We start from the raw sequence: 14612 nt of genomic DNA, 5'->3' as shown, positions 1-14612 counted from the left end.
CACGGACATACAGCTGTTTGCCCTAGGGCGATACTTTTGGGTTTTATAAGTTGCGGAAATGTCTGGTGTATAATAGGGGTATTACGGATTGCCGAAAATACATTTTGCAGGGAAGCGTTTTCTCTTAATTGAAAAGTTAACTCGTCAATGAGTTAACAAGTTAACAAGTTAATATGCCACCTGGTGGATAATAGGGGTATTACAGATTGCTGGAAATACTCGTCATTGGCAGGGAAGCGTTTTCTCTTAATTGACGAGTTAACTCGTCAATGATGGGGAAAGAGTTAATAGCTTTTATGAAATGAGGAGACAAAACCTGGAACCTTGGAACACAAAAATGATAATTAGGGCTGCACGATTAATCAAAAAAACATTCACGATCTCGATTCATACATCAAATGACGGCAATTTTCTTGCATGTACAGTATTTCCCTGTATCAAGATACTGCGTTCACATATTTACATTACAACAATCCAGATGTTATGTCAGTTAAACTTGCTTACACTCACGCAGCGTAAAACCAAACCCTATTCTTTCACCAATCAGACCAGACCCGATCGTTTCTCTCCTCTCTTCCCCTCATTTGCAGCGTTTGGCTGTCACTCGCGTGACGTGGAACAAAGCGGCAAACCTAAACACATCGATTTACTTGATGGATTTGAAGCAGCAATTTTCAAACAAATGAGAGAAAAAACGTGCGCTATTGCGGAAGATCCTGGTGGCGACGGAGAGAGTGACGATGCAACAATATTGGTTCCGAAAAAAGGCAAGGAAATAAGTTACCTCTGGCCGTTTTTAAAATGGAAGGCTGCAGCCTTCGTAGGTCGCATATGTAGGCTGCATACGTCATCCAGCCTGGTTTAACTTAACTGAGCATTACATTCGCAAGTCATAAACGTATTACAACAATTTACGATTAACTAAGAATAATAATCAACTTTATAATTGTTAATATTCTGAAATAAGACTGTCTTGATGACGTATGCAGCTTAGAAATGCGACCTCTGGAAGGCTGCAGCCTTCAGATTGAGAAATGGCCTCTGTATCATCGTTTAGTTCTTTAAAGGTTGTGTGTTTTTAAAGTTTTAAGGTCGACCAGTTTGATTAAAAGAAATAGCACCTGTGCATTTTTGTACAATTACTTTTATTTATTAGTGTCAACATTCTATCGTTTATGTTTAACAGCTAACAAATTTTAAGTTACTCATCTTCTAAAATAAGGAAAAGAGACTATTATAACTAAAAGTCCAGTGTAGCATTTTTGTTACTTGAGTGCGATAAATGTTTTTTTGTTGTTGTTGAAAATTTGAGAATCGTTTGAGAGTATCGGGATCTCAATTCCCGTGGAGAAAAATCGTGATTCACATTTAAGCACGAATTGTGCAGCCCTAGTCATAAGGGTCAACTGAGATATATATAATATATGAATAAATAAGCTTTCCATTGATGTATGGTTGTTAGGATAGGGCCACATTTGGCTGAAGTACAACTATTCGAATATCTGAAGGTGAAACAAAATCTAAATATTGAGAAAATAACATTTAGGGCCCTATCTTGCACCCAGTGCAGTTGACTTTGTCAGTGACGCATGTATCATTCGTATTTTGCTCAGGCGCACAGCTGGGTTTTTCCCTCCACAGACACACGTCGGCAAACTAGGGAATGAACTTGCGCTGAACCGCCCAAAAAGGAGGCGTGTTCCGGCGCAAACCATCCCTGATGCTATTTTGCAGTTTCAAAAAACAATTGTGCCACTGACCAAAAAAAACTAATCTAAAGTCAGTGGCACGTGGTTCATTATGCTATTTTAAGGGCGCATGCTTGACCATAATGTATAGCGTGCACAACGCGCACACACTTTGCTTATCTAATCTACACAGATGCAACAGTTATTTTTGCAAATCATAAATTGTTTCAGTAAAAAATATTAACACATGAGATAAGGGAAATCATAGTGGTGAGCATTGTGGAGATAGTTTTTATTTATTGTGTGGCTGCGTTAAAAAAATGATAATTCAAATAACGATTAAAATATTTTCATAAGTTTGTTGTGTGGCTGTATTACGTTTATTTTATGTAAACAATAATTAAAATGTTTTCATAAGAAACCTTAATGTATGTGAACTTGATTTGTAAGTGTACTTTGGAGTTGGACCTTGCTTGCGTTTCTTGGGTCCGATTTCAAAGCCCCCAAACCCTTTCAGCGGTGAGGGTGGACGTAGCGATGTCCTCTGCTGGCGTCAGGTCCGGTGTAGAGGCAGATCCACCTCCCGTTACACGGCGTGCCCGATTTATGCTGGCAAGCTTGGGATTCCCCCGTCTCCTGACATCATTGTAGCGCTTGGCGCAATGATGGGGATGCCAGCTGATGAGACAATTATGGCTATTTCCTCTCATGCTTAACCGACGCTGATTTGGGCGGGTTTCTCCTATCCCCATACAAAACACTTCTCTATCTTTGACTGCTCTTACAAGAACGTCGGTCTCCTCGGCTGTGAACCGCTCCTGGTGTGCGCCTGGTAAATCCGCCATAATAATAGCAACCCGCCATGGAACTTGCGCCCTTGCGTTTAAAGGGAATGTTGGATAGCGTTCTGATTGGTTTATTTGACGTTACGCCCAAACCACACATATGAATAATGAACCTACTTCAGACCAACCCCTTATTGATTTGCGTCTGGCGCAAGACTTGTTTCTCCCGCCGGGAAAATAGCAACAGCGCCCAAGATCCGCCCACAAAGTCACTTATGCTTTGCGCTTCGCACTTGCGTTTCAGATCGTTAAAATAGGGCCCTTAAAGTTGTCCAAATAAAGTCCTTATCAACACATATTAATAATGATTAATAAAAAAAATTTAATTTGCGGAAATAAACTTGCAAAATATCTTCATGGAACATGATCTTTACATAATATCCTAATATTTTTTGCCATAAAAATATTTTTTGGGATAATTTTGACCCATACAATGTATTGTTGGCTATTTCTAAAAATATACCCATGCTACTTATGACTGTTTTTGTGCTACAGGGTGACAAATGGAAACCTTTGCTTGTCAGAATTTTCTCCTCAAAGACCTCAGTATCTCATTCATCTAAAGTTAAAATGTCTTCAATAGAATTGAAGACATTTTAACATTGTCTCAAATTTTGCTTGTACAAAGTCAAAACTATAATTTAAACTCAAATGTTCCATGTTAGTTTCTTCAGACTAAATTATTCCACACTGTCAACATCTCTCTCAACGGAGTATTTTTTATTTCTATAAAGAGACTTTAGCTGAATCATTTGAGCTTATACCAAAAGTTCACCCCCAAATCATGTCATCATTTGCTCGGCCTCACATTGTTTTTAAGATCGTTCACATGTGGAGCACAAAGGAGGAGATGTTAGACAGAATGACTGATAGCATCTGTCTCCATTCACTTGTATTGAAAAAAGATGCAGTAAATGTGTGTGGCCCTGAGACTGTGAGTCACTATTATTTTGCCTTTTGTGTTACTTAAAAGAAAGTTCATGCGTGCTTAGAAATTGAATGAAGCACATAATACAAGAGTTTTTACTTAGGTGCTGTATTCCTCTAAATAAAAGATAAGTGAGAACATTTAGTCTCCAGCTATAGAGCAACCTTTGGGCATTTGGGTATTTTTTTCAGTTGAATGTGCTTATTAGTGTTGCAAGCTAATATACTTCCATTTTATGTTTTACAGGCAGAAGTACAAAAGCACGTCTCAGAGGTAAGTCCAAGTTGGTCTCTATTTGTGTCACTGCACTTCATTGGACCAATGCATCAGTGAGCATTTCATGCATGACAAGTAATGCGGGCGCAATGACTCTAACCACAATTTTATCACTCCAGCTGGGTCACTAATGGTTACGTTGCCACCTCTATCGTGTGGGGGTTGCGTAGTGGTTAATGATCTGGTGTGCTATTGCAAAGATTGCGCCTAAAAACTTCATTAAATGGGATGGAGAAGGAGTTCTGTATCTGTATATTGTATAACTATCTATATAACTTTACGCCAATGAGAACAAAGCTCCTCTGAGACCGTCCCTGCAGTTGGAGCGTCTGACCATTTGGCACTGGTCTTACATCTTTAATTGAGGAGAATTGATCATTTTCACATCAGGCATCCCACACAATGACCTGCATTCACTGTCTGATAGTTTCTTGTTATGTTGTATGGATTACAAAAGTGGGGCAGCTCTTGAATTGAGTGCTGAAGAGACTATAACAGCACTGATATTCCTCAGGCGTTCAGGTTAAGGTTTCTTCTAAACCCCTCACCCTTAATATTGAACTTGTGCAATTAGCCCAAACCACTAAACATATGGACTCATAATGAGGATAATTGACATAAGGTCAAGGTTACGTTTTCTGTGACATTTAAGATGAACATATCCCATTAACTCTCTATGAGTGCATACTGAACTGCAATTGGTATTGTCTTCATTGCACATAAAAAAGGTATTATACAATGCCATAGAAGAACCATCTTTTCCTGTTTGGTTTCATAAAGAACCTTTAACAAACTGTTTGGTTTTTACTTAGTCAATTCAACTATTTTAAGTTTTGGCTTAAAAAAGTTGACATAACTTATAAAATCAAGTTAAAATAGTTTAACTTAATTTTTTTGTTGACAAAAATGCTGCATATTTTTACAGTGCATCCGAAGAACCTTTCTATTTCGAAAAAAGGTAGTAAAAAAATATTTTTGGATTTTATAAAAATTTAAGAATGTTTTTAGGAAACTTTGACTTGTGGCTGGCAAAGTGAGTCAGAATGCACACCAGTGGCGGCTCTTCCGAGGGACGCAAATTCAAAATAAGTGTTTGGAGTGTCATGTGTTTCAAAATATGTGTTTGTTGCTTAATGTGAACCATGTACATCACGTGTTTTCTAAATAAGTGCGTGCTGCACACGCATCAAAACCGTTTATGATAAAAGAGACGCTTATGTTCACAAAATACACGCCAGACACTCCCTTAACTGTAAACCTGATTACACATGAGATTATGTGAGCAAACGTGAGCGTCTCTTTTATCATAAACCCTTTAGACGCGTCTGCAGCAGGCTCTTATTTTGACAAGACACATGATGGACACAGGATTACTCGACGCACAGAACATATATTTTGAAATTACGAACCACACACGTGACGGGCTACATACATGTTGTGACGAACTTTGCATCGTGCGCCCTTGAAAAAAAGAAGTCACCGGCCCCCACTGATGTACACTGTCGAATTTTGAACTGCAGGTGAAAGAAAGTATAAATATTGATTTTGGTCGAAATAGAGGTTTTTATAAAAATAAGTACATTATGCCCTAGTCTTGCGATCACAATTCTTTAAATAGTCATAAAACATCAAACATTTTCTTTATTTGTATGTTTTCTGAGAGGTGTCCTTAATGCTTAATTTAATACAAATATGCATGTCCATCCACATGCGCATCTGACATTTTGGTTTTGGTTTTAAAACATGCAGGAATTAGAAAATAAAGTGCAGGACTTGCTTGATGTTAAAGAGTTACTAAAAGAGATAAAAATCGGGACCTGATTGATGTTTTAAGAGTTAATAAGAGCTTCCTCATGCTTACTGACAGATCCGAAGCATGCAAACATATGCTCCAGTCTGATAAATACACATATACACAGAATATACAGTATGTATATATGAAGAGTTTGGTTCCAAAACGCAATAAATCCATTTTGACAAAGTTTGGTAAAAACATGTTTTCTATACCAAGAAAGTGACGAGATGAAAACCACTATTTTCTGTCCAAACTTTCACATAGCATATTTAGGTTATAAAAACATAAACAATTTAAATAAATAACTTGATTTTCAAAGATTTATTATAAAAACGAATTATTTTTTCCACAAAATGCAATAAATCCATGACAAGTTTTTTTTTCCAAAATGCCATAAATTTATTAAATCAATATATTAATGTGCATTCATCTTTGCCATGTTATATTCATTTAGTTGTCTAGTTGTATACACTGATTAAAAAAATAAACATTAATAGCATTAATCAAAACACTTACTGTCATATTAAGAACACTGTCATTGCTGCGGTTATACTTGACGTCTTCCCTTAACATTTTTCTCAGCGATCAGCTGTAAAATGTTTTGGTGCTCCATTTTTGTTGACTTTGAGTAAAATAATGTAAAGTTTTTCATAAGATCCTCTGGGGTCAGTGTGTTAGCATGACAGAATCTTGATGCTGCTGGGAGAACAAGCAGCCATCTCCCGAGTGCCTCTCGCGTAAATTATTAGATGTTGATGTCTTACGTTTCTTTCCCGTTACAGAAAACCACCACATGTTTATCAATGCCATCAAAGTATTATTTTGTTTTTGTTTGTTTGTTGATCATGAAGTACAAAGTAGATGAGGAAAACTAAGATTTCGTGTACTCAACGCGCAGCCATTGTTTACAATGCGTGGAATGGTGCACTGTAATTTGTGGAGCGGATTTATTGCATTCTGTAGAAAAGGAGGAGTGGCGTTTATCGCGTTTTGGGAAAAAAGGGAGAAAAGATGACAGAACATATGACGCCGGATATTGTATTTTGGGTAAAATTAAGAATTTACATTTAAATACTGACCTGATATAATACTGATTTTGGCAGTAACTAATTTTTTTGAAAAATGGCGGTTATCGCGTTTTGGAACCAAACTCTTCATATATGTGTGTGTGTGTGTGTGTGTGTGTGTGTGTGTGTGTGTGTGTGTGTGTGTGTGTGTGTGTGTGTCAATCAAACAATAAAAGAAAGAAAAAAGTTAAACATATATTTTTGCTATAGATATTGTCTTTGGCTTTGTGTGTCCCAAATCTATTAGTTTTACCAGTGATTTTAAGGTAAATCTTTTTAACTCGAATCAACTTCAAACAGGTGTAGCTTTGTAATTTTTTGTCAGATTTCAACAAAACATACATAGTTTTATAGAGTATAATAGTTAGTTAGTGCACACACATTTTGGGTAATATAGTTAATGTTTAAAATTGTTGTTAATGTTTAAAAATCTTTTTTTTTACTGCTTACTGTGCAAAATTTAATACTCAGATTTTAAAGCTATTATTTTGCTGTCATGCAGTGAATGGTATATTATACAGTAAATGCAAATTGTGACCCTGTCTGTGAAATCCAAAAAAGAATTCATACTGAGAGTAATAGGGCTAATAAATTACTAAAGAGTGCCAAAGCATTCAAGGTACTTACACGGCTGTTGTGAATAAATAGCACAAGTGTACAGTATTTGCATTTTTCTCTCTCATGCAAACACACAAAACACTACTGACTTTAAAGGGCCCTGATACCTTCACTGGCTCTCTACAGTATATGGAAGCCTATGTCAAGCTCTTATGCTGTGCAGTCCAATCAGAGCAGTGTACCTGAGGTGAAGTGGCCCTCACGCCCCCCCATATTACAGCTTCTGATGCTAAACACTCGCCCGCTGCCCTCAGTAACAGATCCACATTTATATAACGCATGCTGAGAGGTGCTATTCAACAATGGCCTTTCTTCAAAGCACAGCCCTAAACTGTCATTTAGGTGAACCTCTGTGTGTGTGTGTGTGTGTGTGTGTGTGTGTGTGTGTGTGTGTGTGCGCGCGCGTTTTAAAACATCTGTGAAGAGAACGCCATTTCTCCATCAGTATTCAGCTCAGGAAACAAGTCGATTGGTGATTCATGTGTCAAAATTGGTCCGAAAGGTGTGATGGGTTTGTGTAATTTATGAAAAATATTGGCTTCTGTAATTGCGCAAATCTGGCAAGGACTGTCACATTTCACCTCACAATCAAATTTTGTTAAAACATAAAAAAGAGTCCTTAAAGCAGTTCAATTTTCTCCTATTTCTCTCATCCTGTTAAGCACTACTGTTTAAAAGTTTTGAAACACTTTATTTATTTTTCTACTTTTTTCACATTTTACAATGCTGGGTTATTTTAATCGCAGAATTGAGTCAATAAAATGTATTTCAAATCAAAAATAGTTTCAACACAAAATGTTTTTTTAACCCATTGTTGGGTCAAATATAAAGATTTTTTGGGTTAACTTATCCAGTGGTTCTTAAATTGGGAGGCGTTAGATGGTGCCGGGGGGCAATTTTAATTTCAGGGTTCCCACGGGTCCTTGAAATCCTTGAAAGTTTGTGAATCTGGGGGAAAATATTCAAGGCCCTAGGAAGTTTTTGAAAATATACATACATAGATACAGGTCATTGAAAGTGCTTGAATCTATTTTATGCAAGAAAAATCCATATTATTCCCTGTGCGGTGTAGGATAATATCATAAAAATGCTAGACTTTTTAAGCACACGTGCTAAACTGTTCGCTTTAAATGCTTATATCTTCTGTATGCAAATGTTGATTCATACCAAAATGCTTTTTTGCATAGTTGTGTTTGACGCATGAAAACGTCTCGGGTTACGTATGTAACTGTTGTTCCCTGAGAAGGGAATGAGACGCTGCGTCTCCCTGCCATACTTCCTGGGTCTCTGTAATGCCGTCTTTGGCAATATTTCAGATAGAGATATACTTCCTGGCTCCCATGTCACCCTGTCTTTGTCGTGAAGCCTCACCATTGGTTGAAATTGATATACACATTCAGACGCACTTACCCCTGCATGCGTCCCCAAAGTGTCACCGCAGTGATGCAGCGTGAGTTCCCTCGAAAGGGAACTGTAACAATGTATCTTTAAAGATAACACAATGTAACCTTGCTCTCACTTGAAATGTGTTCCATTTAGTCCTTGAATTTGAGGGTATTGGACCTGGAAAGTCCTTGAAAGGTCATTGAATTTGAAGTAAACTAAGGTGTGGTTAAGGTGTAAGTTATGTGCAGTTATTAAAATTACGGCTACTAACCAACAACACTGCATTGTATAATTTAATGTTTTCGTTTAATTTAAAGTCTTGTTTGAAACTATTTTATGTTATGAATTTTCTTTTTGGGGGGTCTGCAAAGGGATGCACCCAACATGGTTTGGAGGGGCACACACCGAAAAGTTTAGGAACCACTGACTTGATCTACAGTAACAGCTGGGTTTGTCAATTTTTTAGTCAAGTGTAATAGTAAACTTTTCAAAACCATGAAATGCCATAAATGTAACTATGAGATATACACAAATATTTTGAAGTAGTCACCCTTTACCTAAAATTAATCTTGGGGACTATTTGAGCTAGTTTTGTAAAATTCAGATTAAAGTTTTTTGAGATCATAAGAGAAACATTTTAGTCAATAGTTTTAAAACTAGAACGGAAAACTAGTGTAAATCAGTAGAGTAACTATGATCGACTTTGCACACTGTTTTTCCACAAGCTGTAACAGATAATTTAATTAATGAAGTTTATCACTATAGAAAATGATGCTTGGAAGTCTTTGTATACAGATTTATATCCACTTGAGGCCCCCATTAAACTGTCCTAACAGATATTTACAACGCTTACTGTATGTGGGCTTATAGTTTTTATAAAATCGTCTTGAACAACCAAAAACCAAATCAGTTTATTTGGTGCCAAAATCAGGGATTGATTCATCCACAAATACAGAATAGAAACACACATTTTCTTTTCAGACCAGTGTATTAGATAAAACACAGCAGAGATACGTCAGGGACATTAACAATGGGCCGACCTTTAACATTAGAGCAACAGCTGTTCAGAAAGGTGATGAGTGTGTATGGGAGTGTTAAGAGCTTGTTCATGAGAGAGGTGACAATTTTTGAACATGTTAAAAAGGCAGGATTTCCATCAGCATTATAAAACAGCGAGTGCTTAACTAATTTATTCTGTTTTGCATTTAGCTGTGCATAAGAGAATTTATAAAATGTATGTTTACCATAAATTTTTGTTGTTATTATAATGATTAGTATTGATTCAGCACTGGGATCTTTTATCGTCATGTCTCACTTAAAAAATATTTTTATTTTGCTTTTAGTGTGAATATGTGAACCTTTAGATCTGGGGGAGGGCCGGTGTCCTGCAAAGTTTAACTTCAACAGTGTTTCCCAAAACATTCACATAATTGGCATTCACAATTGCATTCAATCTCACAGTCTCTAACTTTAATCAGTATGGATCAGCGGTTTTGATGACATCTTTCTGCACTTCAGCTTTTCATCAGATTTCAGGCTATTTGTGTAAACTGAATGCTATCTTAAATCTTTGGTGTCCCCAGAGTACATATTTAAAGTTCTAGCTCAAAATATCATATAGATAATTTATTATATCATGTTAAAATTGCTACTTTGTAGGTGTGAGCAAAAATTTGCCATTTTGGGTGTGTCCTTTAAAATGCAAATGAGCTGATCTCTGCACTAAATGGCAGTGGCGTGGTTGGATAGTGCAGATTAAGGGCGGCGGTATTATCCCCTTCTGACATCACAGGGGAAGGCAAAATTTAATAACCTGTTTTTTTCACATGCTTGCATAGAATGGTTTACCACAACTAAGTTACTGGGTTTTTCCACATTTTCTAAATTGATAGAAGCACTGGGGACTCAGTTATAGCACTTAAACATGGAAAAAGTCTGATTCTCATGATATGTCCCCTTTAAAATGAGGAGGAGCCATACAATTGCCCCGTCCAAGCTTCCAGTTTCAGTTGAAAGTAAATCAACACATTGGACAAATCTATACTTTTCAAGGCACTTCAGTGGGTCTGTAATAGGTGACAGAGCATTTCCTAAAGGGTGACAAAGTGATTATTTTTGTGTCGGCATCGGCATAAGAATAATGAAGTGCCCAAATACAAAATTACTTCCATTGTTTGCTGTTTAAAAATAACATTGCCAAACAAGTTTAATCACACTGTAATTACGGCTTTTAAGTGCAAAGTCCTCTTGTGAACTTTAAGTTACCATTAAAAAAATGACTGTAAAACTTGATCTTTCATGACTTTTTGCTTAAAGGTGCAGGGTGTAATTTTTGCAAAATAATATACAAAACTATATTATCAGTGGTGTATAAAGACCTTTTAAAATGAACCGTTATGTTTTTATAACCTTAGAATAGAGACATTTTTATCTACATACACAGAGGGTCCCATTACATTGAGGTCGCCATTTTGTGCCGCCATGTTTCTACAGAAGCCCTTAACAGACAAACCTTTTTACTAAGTTGTCTCCGATGACGAAATGTTTGTCCGGTGGTGGCTATCATAGCTTCTTTATGCATTTCTTTACAGCGAGGTTCGGGTAGTGGACTGAGCCGTTGGTTGCAATTTGTTAACGTTAGCTTCTAGCTGCGTTGTACATCATGTCACTTAGCTTCATTAACGTATCTGTAAATAACCGAGGTGACAAATGTTATTTTTATTTGTAATAGCAGTGTTGTGCTGAATGATTCATGTAAATACCAAACTAACGGAGAGGTACTCTTGGTAAAGATGATAAAAAGGCTTGTCCTGGAAACGTATGCAACTTAGACCTGTGCATATTTAATTTGATCATGATGGCAACGAGATGCGGTTTATGTTGTTTACACTGTGACCTGTACATTTTTGCCTGGAGCTGAAGCTTTTCATTGACTTTCTCAACAATAAAATTATTAATTTAACCCTCCAATGCATAGTAAAGGCCCTTTTGGTGACTTCAAGAGGATATATAGGGCCCTATTTTAACGATCTGAAACGCAAGTCCGAAGCGCAAAGCGCAAGTGACTTTGTGGGCGGATCTTGGGCGCTGTTGCTATTTTCCCGGCGGGAGAAATAAGTCTTGCGCCGGGCGCAAATCAATAAGGGGTTGGTCTGAAGTAGGTTCATTATTCATAGGTGTGGTTTGGGCGTAACGTCAAATAAACCAATCAGAACGCTATCCAACATTCCCTTTAAACGCAAGGGCGCAAGTTCCATGGCGGGTTGCTATTATTATGACAGATTTGACAGGCGCACGCCAAGAGCGGTTCACAGCCGAGGAGACCGACGTTCTTGTAAGAGCAGTCAAAGACAGAGAAGTTGTTTTGTATGGGGATGGGAGAAACCCGCCCAAATCAGCGTCGGATAAACAGGCGTGAGAGGAAATAGCCGCAATTGTCTCATCAGCTGCGCCAAGCACTACAATGATATCAGGAGACGGGGGAATCCCAAGCTTGCCAGCATAAATCGGGCACGCCGGGCACACAGGAGGACATCGCTGCGTCCACCCGCACCGCTGAAAGGGTTTGGGGGGCTTTGAAATCGGACACAAGAAACGCAAGCAAGGTCCAACCCCAAAGTACACTTACAAATCAAGTTCATATACATGAAGGTTTCTTATGAAAACATTTTAATTATTTTTTAGATAAAATAAACGTAATACAGCCACACAACAAACTTATGAAAATATTTTAATCGTTATTTGCATGATAATTGTTTAACACAGCCACACAATAAATAAAAACCATCACCACAATGCTCACCACAATGATTTCCCTTATCTCATGTATTAATATTTTTTATTGTAACAATTTATGATTTAATGATTTCCCTTATCTTATATTTTTTATTGTAACAATTTATGATTTGCAAAAATAACTGTTGCATCTGTGTAGATTAGATAAGCAATGCGCGTTGTGCACGCTATACATTATGGTCAAGCATGCGCCCTTAAAATAGCATAATGAACCATGCGCAACGCGCCACTGACTTTAGACTAGTTTTTTTTGGTTAGTAGCGCAATTGTTTTTTGAAACGGCAAAATAGCATAAGAGATGGTTTGCGCCGGAGCATGCCTCATTTTTTGCGCTGAACCGCCCAGGGAGCGCAAGTTCATTCCCTAGTTTGCCGACGTGCGTCTGTGGAGGGAAAAACCCGCTGTGCGCCAGTGCAAAATACGAAATGATACATGCGTCACTGACAAAGTCACTTGCGCTGGGTGCAAGATAGGGCCCATAGTCTTTCTGTCTCCAAAAATCATCAATTGCCTCCTGTGAAATGTCTCCTACTGTGACAGCTGCAGCGCCTATCACCGAATGTTGGCCTCAGAAGACAAGCACTCTGTCTTTGAAGGTCACAGCCTCCGAAGTCCGCGAAGAGAACTGAAATGACCTTCGAAGGACCCATAATTTGCATCACCTACTGAACACGCCCACCGCGCCTGTCATCAGGACACAGCAGAGACGTCTCTCAAGTTTTATTTTGTGCGCCCAAACTTAGGGCCAATCTCATTTCTCTGTCTTACCCCTTTGTCTTCGTCTTCCTTGCCCCTCGAAACCGGGGAAAGGGGTAAAACAGATCGTTCGTCTAAAAAATGAGACACCATTCGATTACCGTTTGCGTCACTTTCCCTTGCCGCTAACCGGCTGCTACGTAAACAGACAAGCGTTGACAAACAAAGAAGATGCCGTTGTCTCAGGTTGTGGTATCGATTGCCTGAGCAGAGCTCAACAAATAGCGCAAAACTTAGCTGCTAGCTAGCGCCTTAACTAGCGATTCAAATCAAAAACATTACAATTAAAACCGCTTGAAACATTTTATTAAAAGTATAATAAAACATTTGTGTCATAATATAATCTCAATTAAACTGCAGAAAATAACGTTACTTTTATTTTTGCGACTCCTTGACAGTTCGACATTCATCAATAAAACGTCTTGATGCCGGCTCTCCTGAGAAATTCTTACATTAACGTTTACCCCTCTCTTTCAAGTGTGGTCATTATCACACTTCGTTTCAAGGGCTATGTATCCCTACGCCTTGGCCCTAGCCCTTGATCAAACTGAGAATTAAGACACCACTTCGCCTCACATGAACGCGCAAAACCGAGATGAAGGGGTAAGGGGAAGGGGTAAGACAGAAAAATGAGACGCACCCTTCATCGTGTAACTACTCTTTTAATAGTCTTTAAATAAGAAAACATGGAAGTGTTTGGTGGCTTCTAAATTCATCCCTGTTTGGATCCTAAGGAATGAATGGGGCTAGGCTAAATGCTAATACATTCACAAAGATAGGTATGTATTAATTTGTCTAAGTTGAGGTACGAACATAGTAAAATATTGAAAAAGGGTGGTGTTTTCCTTATGTATATTATATTGCATTTCTGTCAAAAGATCCTCCTAAAATATATGCAGTGCACCTTTAAAACTAGGTGCTAACCTGAGAAAGACAATTTGACAAGTGCACAGCAGACTTTCTGGATATCTCTGCTTTGTGTTGTGTGGGCACTGTTGTCAACAAGTACAGTTCTGGTCCTCGACCAACCTCTCCATCAGTGCATTCACTAAACCCACTGATAATGTCTCCTGGCAACTGACTGTTTCCTGTTTTCTGTCTCCGTATTCATTTCAGGCTCTCAGAAATTGGCAGATGTTAATGAACAGACCACGAAACCCGAGGGCAAAGACGCTCATGGGTCTTTCATTGTGTCACATGCTCTCTACTTGTTTGGGAAAATGTTGCCTATTAATCCTCTGTTGCTTCCTAAAATGCTAAGAGAGACGACCACGCACATGCCAAGAGTGAGAGGCTGTTTCTGCTTCTTGTCAGATATAAGCCATATTCACTACGTGGATATTTTATACACTTCCTGTATATTTCCCACATCACTCTCTGACAGCGTTGGGTCGAAGGTCTGTTCGGATTAGCAGGGAACAATGCTAAATGCAAATTATAAAATCCAGCTACCATTGT

The 14612-nt window shown here is 38.1% G+C and overlaps 1 protein-coding gene across 4 annotated transcripts in view; it reads left to right on the top strand.

The window, feature by feature from the left end:
- The window catches only part of pde1a (phosphodiesterase 1A, calmodulin-dependent), a 180361-nt gene that overhangs the window by 67627 nt on the left and 98122 nt on the right, over positions 1 to 14612 (top strand). For all 4 annotated transcript variants that reach the window (XM_073854682.1, XM_055214572.2, XM_073854683.1 and 1 more), the window contains one exon: positions 3708 to 3734. In XM_073854682.1, coding sequence (XP_073710783.1) covers positions 3708 to 3734 — 27 coding nt within the window. The remainder of the gene's footprint in view (positions 1 to 3707; positions 3735 to 14612) is intronic.

The sequence above is a fragment of the Misgurnus anguillicaudatus genome, chromosome 17 (assembly GCF_027580225.2).
Source record: "Misgurnus anguillicaudatus chromosome 17, ASM2758022v2, whole genome shotgun sequence".
In the NCBI taxonomy this organism is placed as follows: domain Eukaryota; kingdom Metazoa; phylum Chordata; class Actinopteri; order Cypriniformes; family Cobitidae; genus Misgurnus; species Misgurnus anguillicaudatus.
This window is presented reverse-complemented; position numbering and strand designations above follow the sequence as displayed.